Source organism: Leptinotarsa decemlineata, unplaced genomic scaffold (genome assembly GCF_025532065.1).
Source record: "Leptinotarsa decemlineata unplaced genomic scaffold, Ldec_3_MD MMD2_tig00005466_RagTag_RagTag, whole genome shotgun sequence".
Classification (NCBI taxonomy): Eukaryota; Metazoa; Arthropoda; class Insecta; order Coleoptera; family Chrysomelidae; genus Leptinotarsa; species Leptinotarsa decemlineata.
The window spans coordinates 72,501-92,500 of record NW_027412626.1 but is presented as its reverse complement, the minus strand read 5'-3'; the positions used below and the strand labels follow the sequence as shown (position 1 = coordinate 92,500).

The 20,000-nt window shown below is 44.2% G+C and overlaps 1 protein-coding gene and 3 non-coding genes across 4 annotated transcripts in view; all 4 read left to right on the top strand.

Annotated features, from left to right (window-relative positions):
- Positions 1 to 7,280: 7,280 nt before the first annotated feature.
- Positions 7,281 to 7,660, top strand: LOC141484287 (histone H2B). The gene has a single exon (XM_074179377.1). It carries the CDS (start codon positions 7,281 to 7,283, stop codon positions 7,650 to 7,652), a length of 372 nt encoding a protein of 123 aa, XP_074035478.1. The 3' UTR covers positions 7,653 to 7,660.
- Positions 7,661 to 14,889: 7,229 nt separating this feature from the next.
- On the top strand, positions 14,890 to 16,809 carry LOC141484292 (small subunit ribosomal RNA). Its single transcript, XR_012466564.1, has one exon. It is a non-coding gene; the product is annotated as a small subunit ribosomal RNA (ribosomal RNA).
- A 915-nt stretch (positions 16,810 to 17,724) lies between these two features.
- On the top strand, positions 17,725 to 17,879 carry LOC141484299 (5.8S ribosomal RNA). Its single transcript, XR_012466570.1, has one exon. It is a non-coding gene; the product is annotated as a 5.8S ribosomal RNA (ribosomal RNA).
- Positions 17,880 to 18,481: 602 nt separating this feature from the next.
- Positions 18,482 to 20,000, top strand: part of LOC141484295 (large subunit ribosomal RNA) — a 4,028-nt gene continuing 2,509 nt past the window's right edge. The window contains exon 1 of the ribosomal RNA XR_012466567.1: positions 18,482 to 20,000. This exon is cut by the window's right edge and continues 2,509 nt beyond it. This is a non-coding gene — a ribosomal RNA (large subunit ribosomal RNA).

The window sequence follows — 20,000 nt, the reverse complement described above, 5'->3', positions numbered from 1 at the left end:
TCTGTGAGGTTTCTTAACTCCTCCAGTAGCGGGTGCGCTTTTTCGGGCGGCTTTAGTAGCCAACTGTTTTCTAGGGGCTTTACCTCCGGTAGATTTGCGAGCTGTTTGCTTTGTACGAGCCATCGTATACGAATAGTTCCTCAGTCGAACGACAAATACTGATTAGTGAGCCTTCACGATCGGTCGTTAACAGTTTTATTCAGGTATAAGGATAGGGAACTTCTACCATTGGTTGAATCGAAGAAAGTGGGCGTGTCCCCCCAAAAACAAGACAAAACCAGCTTTCCAGCGCCGACGGCCTTCAGTTGTTCTCGAGCATTCGAAGTAGTAATAACGTATTTCGCTCGTACTTTTTTTCTCTATAATCTTCCGTTTGTATTACACAAAATGACTGGTAGAGGAAAAGGAGGAAAGGGATTAGGAAAAGGCGGAGCAAAAAGACATCGCAAAGTGTTGCGAGATAATATTCAAGGAATTACGAAGCCTGCCATCAGAAGATTAGCTCGTCGTGGAGGTGTAAAACGTATATCCGGATTGATATACGAAGAAACTCGTGGAGTACTCAAAGTATTTCTCGAAAATGTTATCAGAGATGCGGTAACATATACAGAACACGCCAAAAGAAAAACCGTCACGGCCATGGACGTAGTATACGCTCTCAAACGTCAAGGGCGTACATTATATGGTTTCGGCGGTTAGATTCATATTCCGACGAGAAATTTAAAAAAAAAAAACGGTTCTTTTCAGAACCACAATTTGTTTTCAAAACGAATTCGATTTATATACTTTACTTTGGTGTGAGTAATAATTAACGAATTACCAAATTAAATTCGAACGATATACCCATCTAATTTTAAGCATTATCTGTCATTCTTTTGATTACCTGAATAATTGCTTCATTTTATCCTGTATACTTAACGAAATTATTAATTTCAACCTTACTACATCTGTATACGAAGAAGAAAAGAGAAGAACGATCTGTACAATTAGATTATATACCACTCGGTTTCTAAATCTATAGGACAGGGAAGCTACTGGTATCTAGCTAGCTAGCTAGGTAGCTCCCAAACTATTCAATTATTCACCAATAGAAATTACATATGAAACTTTTCTGAAACGCCGCTTTAAAACGCGATACCATTTGTACGTAAAGAAAAAATTGAAAAAATGAATATTCATAAACTGATCGAAGGTTAATGAACCACTGTCCAAATATTATTGTTTTATGCTTATAATATTCATCTATCCCATTTCACAAATTACTATGAATAATAATAACAACCTATTTTTATATACTCGTCATTCATTTCTGCAGATATTGAAATGTATGTATGCATTCATCTATGCTATATAATTTAATTAGGTATAATTTTTTTTTTTTTCATTTATTCATTCCAATTTACTCATGATTGTCTATATTGTAATTCCACGAACAAGAATGTATAATATTTCTATGGATATTGTTATGTTTATTCATTTGTATACCTAAATCTGATATTACTGCATACATTTTATTTTCATCACGAATAAACGTACAGACATTCTGATATTTGATTTCAGCAAATAGAAATCACTTGTTTCGGCACGAAAATAAGAAGTTGAACAATAATAATATTATTAATCATGTATACATGTATACGTAAATATGCGCAAGCAAGAAAGAAACAATCGCATATCGTGCTGCGTCAACAATTGTATCGAAAAGCGATGACAAGAAAATAAAAAAAAAATATATGCAATTGTCGAATTCATTAGAGAAAATCGTTGTGGCCCTGATAAGGGCCGATATTTTATTTGTCGCTTTCCTCTCTCAGGAAATGTGTACTTATGCCTTCTTTTCGGTTTTTTTCGGTAACAAAACCGCCTGAATATTGGGCAAAACACCACCTTGAGCAATGGTTACTCCTGATAACAATTTATTGAGTTCTTCGTCGTTTCGAATGGCCAGCTGTAAATGTCTAGGAATGATACGGGTTTTTTTGTTATCGCGAGCCGCATTACCGGCCAATTCCAAGACTTCAGCTGCCAAATATTCCATTACTGCGGCTAAGTAAACCGGGGCGCCGGCACCAACTCGTTCGGCATAATTTCCCTTACGAAGGAGTCGATGAATACGTCCTACTGGGAATTGGAGTCCAGCCCGACTGGAACGGGACTTTGCCTTTCCCTTAACTTTACCTCCTTTTCCACGTCCAGACATGTCGAATCGTAGATTAGTATTATATATCGGATAAATTTAAAGAATTCACTGAGAATTATTCGATGTTGCTCTAACAGTAGCTTTCTATACAATGATTTCTATATAGAATCGACCTGTATTAATACCGTCCTACCGACCAATGGGCGTTCTCGAACGCTCAACTTTCCGGTGGGCGGAGCCTACTAGAGTTCCAGTTACTATCTGAAATAGTGACGACAGAGTGGCGTCTTTTACACACACACACACACATTCGATTGCTGAACCTCATTGAGTGCAGACGTGTCTGAGCGATTAAGTGTTTTCTCCAATTTATTTAGTGAATGTGGCAGCCGTGCGGCGGTGTGTTATTTCTTGCTATAAATAGCGCGTTCGTTTTGTGCGTGAGCAGACGACCACACTTTTGGTGAGTACGTTCAAAGATATCATTTCCGTTGCGTTCTTGGTGCTCATACTTGTTTCTGAGTGTCCGAAAACAAAGCTTTGAATTACGGCAGTATGGAGGAACTGCTTTGTAGCCTGGCAGGGAAGGAGAAGGGCGAAATTATTGGCTTTATAAGCCAATTAATTTCAGCCCTTGGCCTGTCCCAGTCAGACCTGCTTGGCAGAGCTTCGCCAGGCCCTGGGGACGACTGTCAGTCTACGACAGGTCGTAAACAGGGAGTGGCTAAGGCCCCGACTGGCCGTAGGAAAGCTAACTCGGACCGAGACTACAGCGACAGCGACAGTGTAGCCTCCTTCTCCTCATCAGTCTCGAAAAAGAGACGCTTCAATGATGGATTTCCTCCTCTTCCATCAGTGTCAAGACGCCGTATCGACGAATGGATACGGCACGAAAAAACCGAAGTCAAACAAGTACTATCCAAAAAAGAAAAGAAGCTCAAAAAAAGAGCAATGTTACAAAATGTTCAGGCAGAGGCTCGGAATTACTATTCCGAGTCCGAGACCTCATCACGTCAAGCGGCCCAAAATCAGGCCAAAGAGAAGGCCGCACCTAGCGAAAGCGCTAAAAGCGGCCCCAACGAACCTGAAATCGTTGAAAATGTTGTCGAGATGGAAGATCTCGACGCAAATGCAAACGAGGGTGCTTCTACTACGGGAAGCACCGTCAAATCAGTTCATGGCGAGGAGCCCACCCCCCCTACCCCTCTGAAGCAAGACATCCCGTCTACGGCTTCAAAGGCTAAAATTCCACCTATTGTTGTCCGACAGAAGGACAAATGGGTACCACTGTTGAAACTGACGACTAGAGAGAACATCAAGTTCTCGAAAGCCGTCAATTTACATGACGGGATAAAAGTTCAGCCGGAGTCTCCTGACGACTATCGGCGGCTGGCAAGGCTTTTGGTGAGGGAAAAAATCCCTCACCATACTTACTCGCTCCCCGAAGAGCGGCAACTACGTGCCGTCATCAGGGGAGTGCCAGAGCACCTGGCAACTTCCGATGTGCGTGAGGAGCTTGAATCAAAAGGCTTTGACCTCACCAGCGTCACGCGCATGAAGCGCGCTGGCAAACCTATGCCTCTGGTCCTCGTCTTGCTAGACAGGGATCAGAAGCATATTTTTGAGGTCAAAGACCTCTTGTGCGTGAAGGTTCAGGTCGAACCCCAACACGCGAAAACTTCGGTGGGTCAATGCCACCGTTGTCAACGCTTTGGACACTGCCAACGCAACTGCTTGGCAGTGCCCATCTGCGTTAAATGCGCTGGCAGGCACTTAACCAGTGCCTGCAAAAAGACCAAGGCTGACCCCCCGAAGTGCAATAATTGCAAGGGGGCTCACACAGCCAATTACCGTGGCTGCCCCGCGTACCCAAAGGTACAAAAGAAGGGGCAGACCACAACAAGGAAACCAGCCTCCTCAGGGAGACCTGCGGGGTCTGGACGCGTCCAGGAGGGGGTCAGCTTTGCAAAAGCTGCATCTAAGGGCGCAAGTACTGCAAGTACTTCTGCAAAGCCCACCTCCCCTCGACCTGAACCCTCACCTCAGACTCAGGGGGTTTCAGACATCTGTGCCGCACTGGACCAGATGAAAAAGTTATTCGTCAAATTCCCCGTGTTACAGACAATGTTCACGGTGAATACAAGCGTGATGACCGGAACTGCCAATGTCTAGACAACCAACGTTGCCTAGATCTCTGAAGATAGTTTTTTGGAATGCCAATGGCATTCGAACAAAGAAGCTGGACTTCGAAAACTTCCTCATTGAAAACAACATAGATGTGGCTCTAGTCCAAGAGACACATCTAAGGAACGAATCCATTGTCATTCCAAATTACAGATTCTTTCACAGAGAACGTGTTGGACGTGCTGGAGGGGGAGTCGGCATTTTTGCCAAGCGATCCCTGCAGTGTGTCCAATACGGCATTGACAGTGCTCGGTTGCACGGTACTGAGGCCGTGGGGGTCGAAATTCAACTGAGAAGGGGTTGTCACAGAATAATCTCGGTTTACAACCCTCCGAACATTCGTCTACTCCCAGAATCTCTGGATGAACTGCTGATGGGAAGCAACATTCCGACAATTGCTGCTGGCGACTTCAATGCCAAGCACAGACCTTGGAGCAGAGCCACAAATCGAAACGGCCAAGCGCTCCATGCGCATGTTGACAGACATGAATATCTCGTGCTGGGACCAGATGAGCCTACGTACTATCGCGGGCAGACTAGGCCTGACGTACTAGACATCGCGCTTCTCAGAAACGTCACTCTGACCAGTGAAATTTACGTTCTGTCGGAACTGGATTCTGATCATAATCCAGTAATCCTGGTACTGGGCGATGATCTTCCTCCCCCTGAATATCGCGTGAGATCTAAGACGGACTGGGATGTCTTCACAGCCCAGCTCGAAGAGATGCGCGCCCCTCCTGAGGTACTCGACTCTCCCGACGAACTCGACGCGGCAGTTGAGCGTTTCGAGCTTTCCGTGAATGATGCGTTTCGAGCGGCCACCTCCAGGGAGGAGTGTCCGCTGAAGAGCTACAACGAGTTTCCCCCTCGTATCAAAGCCTTGATACGAGAGAGAAACCGCCTGAGAAGGCTCTACCAGCGAACCCTTTTCCCAGGGGACAAAACAGCGGCGAACAGGATGGCCAATCGTGTCAAACAGGCCATCAATGAACACCGAAACGAAAGGTGGGAAGAGCTCTTGGAATCCTTCGAACCTGGGAGTGACGAGCTTTGGCGAGTCACTCGTAGGCTCAGGGGGAAGAAGACTGCTCTCTCACCCATTCACGGAGAGCGCGGAGTGTGCTACTCCCCCGCCGACAAGGCGTTAGCCTTTGCAGACACGATGGAACGTCAGTTTCAACTTAACGTTGACGACGACGACGACATCGACCGCGATATGCTGCTGGAAGACCGGGTTCACCGACTTCTCAGGGAGGATGACGACGACGACATCCGTCCAGCTTCTATGGAGGAGCTGAAGGGTCTCATCAAGGCTGCGAAAGCAAAGAAGGCTCCGGGAGCCGATTCAATAACTAACAAGTTGTTGAAGAGACTCCCGGAAAACAGCGTTGAATTCTTGCTGAGTCTCATCAACAGTTCGTTGGCCCTCAGACACTTCCCTAGAAGGTGGAAGCATGCGATCGTCGTCATGCTCCCGAAACAGGGTCAGAACCAGCTGTTCCCGCAGAACTATCGCCCGATCAGTCTACTCTCGTCGGCGGCTAAGCTGGCTGAAAGAGTCGTACTGCAAAGACTCAACGAAGAAGTTGAGGACCGAAATGTTCTGCCTAATGAACAATTCGGCTTCAGGAGAGATCACTCCACTGAACTACAGGCTCTAAGGTTGGTCGAGAACACCATCAGCGAGCTGAATAACAACAAAAAAGTACATATAGTACTTTTAGATATTTCAAAGGCCTTCGACCGAGTATGGCACGAAGGCCTTATACATAAGCTAAACGCGCTCGACCTACCTCGGGGCCTGGTCCGGTGGATCGGATCTTTCCTGAGAGGCAGAACCTTTCAGGTTAGAGTAGAGGGCTCTCTGTCTGACAACAGAGAGATCCTCGCTGGAGTGCCACAGGGGGCCGTGCTCTCTCCGACGTTGTACTCACTCTATACAAGCGACCTGCCCAGGTCCGATAGAGTGAAGATATCCCTGTACGCCGATGACACGGCTCTACTCTCGTCTTCCATGGGGCGTGAGCTCGGCGTCGTCTACATGCAACGTGCATTGGACGACCTCGAGCGCTGGTACCTCGAATGGAAGATCCGAGTAAACCCGGAAAAGACTCAGGCGATAACCATGGGGAGATTACTATCTTCTCCGGCCAGAAAAGTGAGAGTCTCTGGAAGGGAGATTGACTGGCAAGCGCGGGTAAAGTACCTCGGCCTTTTAATAGACCGTAGGCTCACTTGGAACCCGCACATCATGTACGTTAAGTCCAAGATCGAGGGTCGGATCGCCGGTCTGTACCCTCTGATCAACAGAAAATCCAAGATGAGTCTTAAAAACAAAATTATGATCTACAACTCGATGTTCAAGCCTGTCATCATGTACGCTTCAGGCGTCTGGGGACAAGCGGCTCCGTCCAACATTTCCATTTTGGAAAGGTTACAAAATAAGCTAATTAGGATGATTGTGAATGCTCCTTGGTTCGTGCGGAATGAAGCCATCCGCAGAGATTTGCAGCTGCCTTCCATTCGGCAGTCCATTCAGTCGAGGAATGAGAGAGTTTTCGAAAAAACGGAAACTCACGAAAACCCGTTAGTTAGGGAAGCCACAGATTATGCTGTAGACGACCCCTCCCGATATAGAAGGCCCCGACACTCTGTCGAATGAGGCCCTCATGTCCCCCGTTAAAGGATGAATAACTTTTTCATCCATCCCACCCCAGCCAGGTAGGGGTATCCCGTGAAGGGCGGCACTGATGTCTAAGGACTTCATGCCGTCATCCATCAGTCATGTACCCATTGGCCCATCTCAAGGCCAATGATCAGCCGAAAGGGTAGGGGAGCTGGTCTCCAAATCCTGAATGAACTGAAGATGATCGTCAAGCGTCTTTTACATTGAGTCGAAAGCAAACCTGCACGATAGTACTTGTTTGTTTGATATTGACGAAATTAAATTTTCAGAATGCCACCCAAAGCTAGTGGAAAGGCTGCGAAGAAGGCCGGAAAGGCCCAAAAGAATATATCGAAGACCGATAAGAAAAAGAAGAGGAGGAGGAAGGAAAGTTACGCAATTTATATCTACAAAGTATTGAAACAAGTCCATCCCGATACCGGAATATCCAGTAAAGCGATGAGCATCATGAACAGTTTCGTAAATGATATATTTGAGCGTATCGCAGCGGAAGCCTCCCGTCTTGCTCATTATAACAAGCGATCGACTATTACGAGCAGAGAAATTCAGACTGCAGTACGTCTGTTACTTCCTGGTGAATTGGCGAAGCACGCCGTCAGCGAAGGCACCAAAGCAGTTACGAAATATACCAGTTCGAAATAATTTACTTATTCCGGTCTACGATATACATTCTTAAAAAAAAACGGTTCTTTTCAGAACCACAAAATATTTATGAAAGAATTCTTACAATATCGTTTCGACGCTGAATGATAATTTATTTTTGCTAGGGCGCTAGGTCTCACTCGGTTGGGTTGCCTTGTTATCAGTACATTGTTACCTCCTTTCGTGAAACGCGCGATGATAATAAATAATTTTGCCACCTATATTTAGATGGTGCTTACCTACCTATCAACCTAAAAAGTTAACGTTCGTTACTGTTATACTAGTCATGTACTCTATTACTTATGTTATTTTTTAACGTGTTTTTTATTTACGTGCTAATATGTTGTCTAAAAACGTTTATGATTAGCATTTCTGATTTCGACTATAACATTGACGATTTATATATTTCGGGTGGGGGTGGGTGTGTATTACTCCGTTATAGATAGAGCTCACAGTATCGTCGTTCGTTCGTTCGTTCGTTCGTGTTGTAGTATCGACCTTTTTATTGAAAGTATATTACGATGATTATATCTTATCGAATATAACATTAATAACGTTCGTTATTATTCGAATGCCGTTTTCATCGAACACTTTTATAGGGATAATTTTTGAAAATGTTGATGCTATTAGAAGCGTCGGTTCTTGGTTATAGTCGTGTATGAAGGTAGACACGAGGTCTCTTCGATGCCCCTATTCACTCGTGTATTTATCGAGTATTATCGGCTAATGTATCATGTTTCTATAGACAGTCGCGCCTATGATATTTATTCGAAGGTTCCTTCCAGATCATCGATTACGAGTATTTTCGGAAAGGAATTGTCTGGAGTTACGTCAAAATCATCAATACTTCATATTTCATTGTAATTTACTGTGAGTTGTCGAGGTTTAATATTAGCTTTTTCTTATCAGAAAATATTTTCGGAATACGTAGAATCTATCCACGTTATTGTGCTAGTCGAAGTCTAAATAGGAAACCGGCATTGATTTCGTAAAGAAGTTGATGCGAACATTTCGACAGCAGAATGGAAGCCGTCAATATCGTGTCTAACGAGAATGTCGAGCGTTCAGTCTCCCGTCCGCCTGTGCTTCGACCCAGAATATTTAAACAAACGGAACACCAGAGGACTACATCATTCTCTCTAGACGCCTAACGAGTGTAGCATCTATCTTCCGAGAATATATTGTCAGTTGTTTTTTTACTATGGCAGACATAGAAAATCAGAATTCTTCGGCTTCGGCTAATTCATCTTCGTCGCCGCAGGCACAGTCTACTGCGAAGAAAGAAAAGAAAGTTAAAAATCCAAGAAGTAAACCTTCTCACCCACCTACGTCGGAAATGGTTAATAACGCTATTAAAGGATTGAAGGAACGGGGTGGTTCCTCTTTACAAGCCATAAAAAAATATATTGCGGCGAATTATAAGGCTGACGCAGAAAAAGTGGCACCTTTCATCAAGAAATATCTTAAATCTGCGGTTGCTTCCGGATCATTAGTACAAACTAAAGGAAAAGGTGCATCGGGGTCGTTCAAATTGGCATCGGCATCTTCTGGTTCGGCAAAACCGTCGGCTACCGAAAAGAAAACGTCCGGTACGGCCGGTGCGAAGGCCAAAAAAACTCCCGTTAAACGCGTAGCTGGTGAAAAAGCTAAAACCGGCAAGAAGGCTGCTGCATCACCGAAAGGTAAGAAAGCCTCTCCGGAAAAGAAAGCGGCTGCCGCAGCCAAGCCTAAAAAGGTAACTGCCGAGGATAAAAAGACCGTCGCTTCTAAGGTTTCGTCCGCGACTTCTGCTAGTAAAACCAAGTCTCCTTCGAAAGCAAAGAAAACTAACAAAGGACCAACAAAAAAGCCGAAAGCACCCAAACCGAAAACCGCGAAAGCGACCCCTGCATCGGCATCTTCTCCGAAAGCCAAAAAAGCTGCCTCTCCAAAAAAGAAGAAGTAAATTCTTCTATCAGTTGACTTCTCTCTCCGGCGACGAAGTCTAAGAAAACAAATGGCCCTTTTCAGGGCCACAATTTTTTTTACAAGAATTCGTATATAATTCAACTGTCCAACAAATATATAAATAAATAGTCAGAACTACCTACCTAGCCTATCCCTATAAACAGAAAAAAAATAGATAAATAATATTTCTTCCGCCGCCGCCGCCGACTATCGAATTGATATGAATCGAATAATTTCGTAAAAGAGTAAAAATTAAAAAATATTGCTCTGTCTTTCTATTTCATTGAAATATGTCTTGTGAACAGTTGACTTATTTTCTGATATTGGGATCGTTTCAGGAAAATGAGTCAAAATCATTTCGAGATTTCCAAACTAAGGGTGTTCCATTTGAGAAATCACTGATTTTTATATCTTCAGAATTACTCATCGACTCCTAATACCTCGTTCATCATTTTGGAAATGTTACTCCTCCTACAAGACGACGGAATGTAATATTTTGATGAATCAATAATAGCTTATGTATTCTATGAGACTTGTTTTCAATTTTATAGGGAAATGGCTCGAGAACCGAATAATACCTACTTTTTCTGTATAAACGATCGAATATCTCGAGAACGATTCATTTTTGGTATAGGGTATATTACAAAAAGTCACTCGAGATTTATGCCAGGTATTCAAAAATATGAATCAGAGGAAATTTACGAAAAGATGGTGATGTTATGAGCGATCTTTCATTCAGTGATCGCTTGTTTTTCGTTATTTATCTCAGCCGTTTCTAAAAATGATCTTTTCGAAAGATTCGTTTCGGAAAGTAAAAAATTTCAGTATTATAATCCATATTTGGATCATACTGAACATGTTCTGCAAACACCCGTGATTTAATATTTACGTGATGCGAGTTATTGAAAATATCATACATTCATTCATTCATTCATTCATATCTATCGATAAACGAATTCTTTCATCAATTGCATTTTGTGGTTCTGAAAAGAACCTTTTTTTTGTATATATTTTCAATATATATTGGGATATATATATATGAAATTAAGCTCGTTCTCCGCGTATTCTCCTTGCTAACTGAATGTCTTTGGGCATAATGGTAACGCGCTTGGCGTGAATGGCGCACAAATTCGTATCTTCGAAGAGTCCTACCAAATACGCCTCGCTAGCTTCTTGCAAAGCCATGACGGCTGAACTTTGGAATCGTAAATCGGTTTTGAAATCTTGAGCGATTTCTCGAACTAAACGTTGAAAGGGTAATTTCCTAATCAACAATTCAGTACTCTTCTGATAACGTCGAATTTCTCGGAGAGCAACAGTACCGGGTCTGTAACGATGAGGTTTTTTAACACCTCCCGTAGCCGGTGCACTTTTGCGAGCTGCTTTAGTAGCTAATTGTTTTCTCGGAGCTTTACCTCCAGTCGATTTACGAGCGGTCTGCTTGGTACGAGTTTTCAAAACCTATTGCGAATTGTAACGAACGAAATGTATACCGAACGATAGACGGACAACATATGAACTGAGTCGGGTTTGTCTCGGAGTTTTACCTCCAGCGATTGACTTGCGATTGCGGTCTGCTAATCACTCGCGACTGCCGATTGTTCAAATTGACTCGCGTTGCTGATATATATATGTCGAACGATATGTTCGTACTCGAAAAACTGATAAAACAGTATGACGTAAACGGAAGTATATGAACTGAGTCGGCTTATACACGCCAACTATTATATACCATCTAGACGAGACGCCATTGGTCCGATTTCCAGTTGTGGGCGGAGTCATGAAATTTAACAAAACCCGACCGAGTTCGGTGTAGAACTTTAGTCGAAGTCTGTCGTTAGTATCACTAACAGTATTTCATTCGTATCGTGCAGTATATAATTTATTCTTAACATTCGAAATGACTGGTCGTGGCAAGGGAGGTAAAGGTTTAGGAAAAGGAGGAGCGAAACGTCATCGTAAAGTATTGCGTGATAATATCCAAGGAATAACGAAACCTGCCATTAGAAGATTAGCCCGTCGAGGTGGTGTTAAACGTATTTCGGGTTTGATATACGAAGAAACTCGTGGAGTACTCAAAGTATTTCTCGAAAATGTTATCAGAGATGCCGTAACATATACCGAACATGCGAAACGCAAAACCGTCACAGCCATGGATGTTGTATACGCCCTGAAAAGGCAAGGTCGAACCTTGTACGGATTTGGCGGTTGAATTTAATGCCTCCCCCTGTATTGTCCTTACCGTTTCCATAAAAAAAAGGTTCTTTTCAGAACCACAAAAGCTTATGAAATGAATTCGTGTGTATTTTTTATATTTTTGAAGTAAGTCTCAGGTCAAGAAAGTAATACAAATCATGAAATTATGAAACAACAAAATTTAATTGACGCTCCGGAGGGGCGACTTCATTGATGATTCCAGTGGCGCATTTGCTTTTTCAGCTGCAGGAAAACCCGGAAAAACCTGCAGCAGCAGCAAGCACCACATCATGTGAACATCTTGATCTACTAATGTCTTCTCTTTTATAAAACAAAATGTAGGGTATCTCCAGAGACTACAGTAAATTTAGAACATCGCCAGAACACTTAGTGACACGACTATCGTCAAACTTAATCGACCTCTGCCCTCCGGTAGCAAGCAGAATATCGGAAGCGTGAAATAAAAATTTGAATTGGAAATTTTGGCGAAATAACCCGAACGGAAAGTGTAGTGAAAATATAAAAGATAACGGAAAGTGTAGTGAAAATATAAAAGATAACGGAAAGTGTAGTGAACGTTTACCTCTGCCTTCCGCGAACAAGCAGAATATCGGAAGCGTGAAATAAAAATTTGAAATGGAAATTTTGGCGAAATAACCCGAACGGAAAGTGTAGTGAAAATATAAAAGAAAACGGAAAGTGTAGTGAAAATTTAAAAGTAGCGGAAAGTGTAGTGAAAACATAAATATACCGGAAAGTGTAGTGAACGTTTACTTCTGCCTTCCGCGAGCAAGCAGAATATCGGAAGCGTGAAATAAAAATTTGAATTGGAAATTTTGGCGAAATAACCCGAACGGAAAGTGTAGTGAAAATATAAAAGATAACGGAAAGTGTAGTGAAAACATAAATATAACGGAAAGTGTAATGAAAGTTTACCTCTGCCTTCTGGGAGCGAGCAGAATTTCGGAAGCGTGAAGAAAATATTTCAGATGGAAACTTTGGCGAAAATAATCGTGAACGGAAAGTGTGGTGAAAATATAAAAGTATCGGAAAGTGTAGTGAAACATAAATATAACGGAAAGTGTAATGAAAGTTTACCTCTGCCTTCTGGGAGCGAGCAGAATTTCGGAAGCGTGAAGAAAATATTTCAGATGGAAACTTTGGCGAAAATAATCGTGAACGGAAAGTGTGGTGAAAATATAAAAGTATCGGAAAGTGTAGTGAAAACATAAATATAACGGAAAGTGTAATGAAAGTTTACCTCTGCCTTCTGGGAGCAGCAGAATTTCGGAAGCGTGAAGAAAACATTTCAGATGGAAATTTTGGCGAAAATAAATCATGAACGGAAAGTGTGGTGAAAATATAAAAGTATCGGAAAGTGTGGTGAAAATATAAAAGTATCGGAAAGTGTAGTGAAAACATAAATATAACGGAAAGTGTAATGAAAGTTTACCTCTGCCTTCTGGGTGCGAGCAGAATTTCGGAAGCGTGAAGAAAAAATTTCAGATGGAAACTTTGGCGAAAATAATCGTGAACGGAAAGTGTGGTGAAAATATAAAAGTATCGGAAAGTGTAGTGAAAACATAAATATAACGGAAAGTGTAATGAAAGTTTACCTCTGCCTTCCGCGAACAAGCAGAATATCGGAAGCGTGAAATAAAAATTTGAAATGGAAATTTTGGCGAAATAACCCGAACGGAAAGTGTAGTGAAAATATAAAAGATAACGGAAAGTGTAGTGAAAACATAAATATAACGGAAAGTGTAATGAAAGTTTACCTCTGCCTTCTGGGAGCGAGCAGAATTTCGGAAGCGTGAAGAAAAAAATTTCAGACGGAAATTTTGGCGAAAATAATCATGAACGGAAAGTGTGGTGAAAATAACGGAAAGTGTGGTGAAAATATCGGAAAGTATAGTGAAATTTTCGCCAAAATTTCTCTTTGAAAATTTTTTATCACGCTTCCGAAATTCTGTTTGCTCCCATTAATTCAAGTATCGTCTCACCGTCTCAACTCATATGTTGTAATGGCGAGAAAGCGGTATAGGCCTTACACAAATTTTCACTACACTTTCCGATAAACATTGTAATCGAGACGTCCTGTTGTCAGAACGTTATCCTATAATATTTTAATATATCGATCGATATGCGTATTCATGTCTGATACAATATCATATCGACGGATATAAATTATATTGACTAGGACTATACGAAAAGTGGAAAAAACCGAAAGTCGCGTAGGGTCCCGTCAGCGTTAACGGAAAACGGGCGATGTGCTCGAAACGCCGCTATAGGGGGATAGGTACGTTTCGAAACGGATCGAAAACGCTTCCTCTATAGTATCGGCAGACGCTTGCTCGAGCGCTGTCGGTACCGTGGTCACCGATAACCAAATCACACGATATTCGTTTTTCTGCTGAATAATAACATTAATTCGATATCGTGTCGAGTGCGGGCTTCGCCCACGGTGGTGTGGATAGTTCGTAGTAGTATATCTTCTGCTTCTACCCAACCGAAACCGTCAGACACTGCGAGATCGCGGATTTAGCGAGCGTTTCTACGTAAGCGGTCCCTATGCGATCAACCAAAAAATAACAAAAATTTTGTTATTACACAAAATATGCGACAGCTCTCCTCTGTCCGAGCGAGAATAAATATAATTTCGGAACGAATCTTTCGAGAACACCGAGTCGCTTTCAATCTAGCGAAGGGTCGAGAGAATGTTCGAAGTTTTGTGCCGGTCGACGTATATATCGTCTATTATATATTGTATTTCGAAAAATTACCATACGTACGTGTACGCCGGTGGTTTGTGTAACATTATCATCAGGTCGAGTACGACGAGCGTGTGTTGTAATATTTCTTCTTGAGCAATGTTATAGTTCGATTTGTTGTCGGTCCGGTTTTATTTGAATGAAATAATGCAGAGACACATAGAGATATATAACAACTTTTTCGTTGAGCGTGGCGTTTCGAAAATTTATATTTCGTATAACGCACACACAACACGCACGAAAAGAGAATATAGATCTGTTTCCGTATTTATTATTATTTTAATATTATGGAGACTGAACTAGTTCTACGATAGAACGTCAGCTCCCTGGTTGATCCTGCCAGTAGTCATATGCTTGTCTCAAAGATTAAGCCATGCATGTCTCAGTACAAGCCAAATTAAGGTGAAACCGCGAAAGGCTCATTAAATCAGTTATGGTTCCTTAGATCGTACCCACATTTACTTGGATAACTGTGGTAATTCTAGAGCTAATACATGCAAACAGAGTTCCGACCGGAGACGGAAGGAGCGCTTTTATTAGATCAAAACCAATCGGTGGCGGGTTCGCTCGTCATCGTACACCTTGGTGACTCTGAATAACTTTATGCTGATCGCACGGTCTCGCACCGGCGACGCATCTTTCAAATGTCTGCCTTATCAACTGTCGATGGTAGGTTCTGCGCCTACCATGGTTGTAACGGGTAACGGGGAATCAGGGTTCGATTCCGGAGAGGGAGCCTGAGAAACGGCTACCACATCCAAGGAAGGCAGCAGGCGCGCAAATTACCCACTCCCGGCACGGGGAGGTAGTGACGAAAAATAACGATACGGGACTCATCCGAGGCCCCGTAATCGGAATGAGTACACTCTAAACCCTTTAACGAGGATCAATTGGAGGGCAAGTCTGGTGCCAGCAGCCGCGGTAATTCCAGCTCCAATAGCGTATATTAAAGTTGTTGCGGTTAAAAAGCTCGTAGTCGAATCTGTGTCCCGCGCCTTCGGTTCATCGTCCGCGGTGTTAACTGGTGTGCCGCGGGACGTCCTGCCGGTGGGCTTAGCTCGCAAGGGCGGCCCAACTCAATCCCGCCGCGGTGCTCTTCATTGAGTGTCGAGGTGGGCCGGCACGTTTACTTTGAACAAATTAGAGTGCTTAAAGCAGGCTAAAACTTCGCCTGAATACTGTGTGCATGGAATAATGGAATAGGACCTCGGTTCTATTTTGTTGGTTTTCGGAACCCCGAGGTAATGATTAATAGGAACGGATGGGGGCATTCGTATTGCGACGTTAGAGGTGAAATTCTTGGATCGTCGCAAGACGGACAGAAGCGAAAGCATTTGCCAAAAACGCTTTCATTGATCAAGAACGAAAGTTAGAGGTTCGAAGGCGATCAGATACCGCCCTAGTTCTAACCATAAACGATGCCAGCTAGCGATCCGCCGACGTTCCTCCGATGACTCGGCGGGCAGCTTCCGGGAAACCAAAGCTTTTGGGTTCCGGGGGAAGTATGGTTGCAAAGCTGAAACTTAAAGGAATTGACGGAAGGGCACCACCAGGAGTGGAGCCTGCGGCTTAATTTGACTCAACACGGGAAACCTCACCAGGCCCGGACACCGGAAGGATTGACAGATTGAGAGCTCTTTCTTGATTCGGTGGGTGGTGGTGCATGGCCGTTCTTAGTTGGTGGAGCGATTTGTCTGGTTAATTCCGATAACGAACGAGACTCTGGCCTACTAACTAGGCGTTTTCCGACATCCTAAAGGCCCGCCGATGGGGCTTCGGCCTTTATCGTGCGCGGTTTTTACTGTCGGCGTATAAACAATTCTTCTTAGAGGGACAGGCGGCGTCTAGCCGCACGAGATTGAGCAATAACAGGTCTGTGATGCCCTTAGATGTTCTGGGCCGCACGCGCGCTACACTGAAGGAATCAGCGTGTCCTCCCTGGCCGAGCGGCCCGGGTAACCCGTTGAACCTCCTTCGTGCTAGGGATTGGGGCTTGCAATTGTTCCCCATGAACGAGGAATTCCCAGTAAGCGCGAGTCATAAGCTCGCGTTGATTACGTCCCTGCCCTTTGTACACACCGCCCGTCGCTACTACCGATTGAATGATTTAGTGAGGTCTTCGGACTGAGCGCGATGGCGTTTCGGCGTCTTCGATGTTTCGGAAAGATGACCAAACTTGATCATTTAGAGGAAGTAAAAGTCGTAACAAGGTTTCCGTAGGTGAACCTGCGGAAGGATCATTACAGTGATATTGTCTATATACGACATGTCTGATCAAATATATATATCGCGAAGCGAGAAAAGAGTTAAATCTCTCCTTTTTCCTTCTACGATATTCGAACTAATTTGTCGCTTTATGTTTTCGTTTCGATAGAAAAGAAAATGAGCGACGGTGGACTACGTTTTCGAATGACGGTGAAATTGACGACGACGACGACGTTGTTGTCTGTCGTCATCATCCTTTCGATTAGTAGTAGTCCTCTTCTCGAACTATACAAATTCGTCTTAGAGGTTTTTCAATTAGGCGTGTAATTTTCTTTACCGAAAATTATAATATATGACGTTGTGCGTATTGTTGTGTTGCCGCGTCGTTGTCGTCGATTATGGCGCTAATGTTGTTCGTCGATCGTGTTGTGAAGCGTACGCTCTTTTGTCGAACGCGAACGCGCGATATACGACGATACATTTCGCCGTCGATGACGATGATGCCGACGACGCCGCCTTCGCCGGGTACCTAGGAGTGTGTGACTGTTAAAAAACCGCTCCGTAGGAAATTATGTTTAATCGCGGTCGAAACGTGAAAGTTTCGTTTCGTACGAATTTTTACGTTACCGGATTACACAACGAGATTTCCGATGGTTGTGAAAGATATTCGCCCGGCCGTGTCAGTTAGAACGCATGGTAAATGAAATACTACGCGCGTCCTCTACACGACGAATATAAAAATTGAGTCGTGCGCGATTTCGGTACACGATGCCTCGTCTGAATATGTGGTGCCGTACGAATACGAAATCGTCGAGCGCTTCTCTTTTTTTATTTTTTTTAACAAGTATATATATATTTATGTACGTTGTTGCATTGGTATAATCTCAACGCTTGCCGAATCGAGACGTCGAACTCTTGAAATTATTTTTTTTGAGTACGTCTAAATAAAAGATTACCCTGAACGGTGAATCACTTGGCTCGTGGGTCGATGAAGAACGCAGCTAATTGCGCGTCAACTTGTGAACTGCAGGACACATGAACATCGACATTTCGAACGCACATTGCGGTCCTCGGATACTGTTCCTGGACCACTCCTGGCTGAGGGTCGTATCAATTTCAAAGACTGCTCGGTTTTTCAAAATTGATATTTTGTAAAAACGTCGGAGCGTGTTGGATGATTGACGTGTTGTTGTTGTTGTTGTTTGTCGTCTATCGAGTCGTCTCGTTATTATAATCGTTATCTAAGTATTTTATCGCCTTCGCGGCGATGACACTTGGTAACAAAAATAAATACACGTTGACGACGACGACGACGCCGACGACGACAAAGACGCGGCATCTTAAAGTGCGAAAGCGACGAATCGTTTTTTCTCATCGCAAGATGAGAGAAACGTTACGTAGTTTGTACACAACGAAATCGTATCGAGTCTCCGTTGTTGGGAAAGCGGCTGCCACGGCAATATACAGGTTCACGCTTGTAGTGTGTGTGTGTGTATGCTCTCGTTACGCACGATCGTCGTGTCCGAGAATCTTTGATGAATCGAAGACGACGTCTGATCGTGTCGAGCAGCGTACGTACACACGCACACACATTATTACAGGACGTCGAGAACTTTTTTGTCCGTTTCGGTAGTTCTCTCTCGAAATAACGACGGACGAGACTACGTACGTCGACTCGTTGCTGTTGAATAAACTGAAAAATTATTTTATCGACCTCAGAGCAGGTGAGACTACCCGCTGAATTTAAGCATATTACTAAGCGGAGGAAAAGAAACTAACTAGGATTCCCTCAGTAGCTGCGAGCGAACAGGGATAAGCCCAGCACCGAATCCCGCGGGTTAACCGCCGGGAAATGTGGTGTTAGGGAGGATCCGTTTATCCCGGAGTCGTACGGCGCGTCCAAGTCCTTCTTGAACGGGGCCACAGCCCATAGAGGGTGCCAGGCCCGTAGCGACCGCCGTCAATTTCGGGAGGATCTCTCCTCAGAGTCGGGTTGCTTGAGAGTGCAGCCCTAAGTGGGTGGTAAACTCCATCTAAGGCTAAATATGACCACGAGACCGATAGCGAACAAGTACCGTGAGGGAAAGTTGAAAAGCACTTTGAAGAGAGAGTTCAAGAGTACGTGAAACCGTTCAGGGGTAAACCTGAGAAACCCGAAAGGTCGAAGGAGGAAATTCATCGCGTTTCGATCGTCGGCGTTTGACGGGTTTCGTGACGGACGGCGTTCGCGTCGTTCGCTCAGCTCGTTTTTCGAACCGATATCGAACGCGTGCACTTTTCCTCTTGTAGGACGTTGCGATCCGTTGGGTGTCGGTCTAAGGTCCGGGGTGGAGCCCACGTGAATTTTTCGCGTGGACCCTCGGTATCCCGGCCGACTCGCTCGACGGTATAACGATGGCGCGGGGCCGCTACTTTATAATTAGCGTTCGGCTCGTGGCAAGCGCGTCCGGTGTTTGACGGCGATCGGACCTAGCGCCGATCCTGTCCCCGGGCGACTGTTGGCTACGATGTTCTCGAACAGACCTCGTTGAAACGCCGATCTGCAACGCTATAGCTTTGGGTACTTTCAGGACCCGTCTTGAAACACGGACCAAGGAGTCTAGCATGTGCGCGAGTCATTGGGACATAACTAAACCTAAAGGCGCAATGAAAGTAAAGGTCTACCTTGCGTAGACCGAGGGAAGATGAGCGGTTCGCCCTCAAAGTGGCCGCTCCGCATTCCCGGGGCGTCTCGTTCTCATTGCGAGAAGAGGCGCACCAAGAGCGTACACGCTGGGACCCGAAAGATGGTGAACTATGCCTGGTCAGGACGAAGTCAGGGGAAACCCTGATGGAGGTCCGTAGCGATTCTGACGTGCAAATCGATCGTCGGAACTGGGTATAGGGGCGAAAGACTAATCGAACCATCTAGTAGCTGGTTCCCTCCGAAGTTTCCCTCAGGATAGCTGGCGCTCGTCGCGTACGAGTTTCATCCGGTAAAGCGAATGATTAGAGGTATTGGGATCGAAACGATCTCAACCTATTCTCAAACTTTAAATGGGTGAGATCTCCGGCTTGCTCGAACTCTTATGAAGCCGCGAGACTCGAATCAGAGTGCCAAGTGGGCCATTTTTGGTAAGCAGAACTGGCGCTGTGGGATGAACCAAACGTCGAGTTAAAGCGCCTAAATCGACGCTTATGGGATACCATGAAAGGCGTTGGTAACTTAAGACAGCAGGACGGTGGCCAT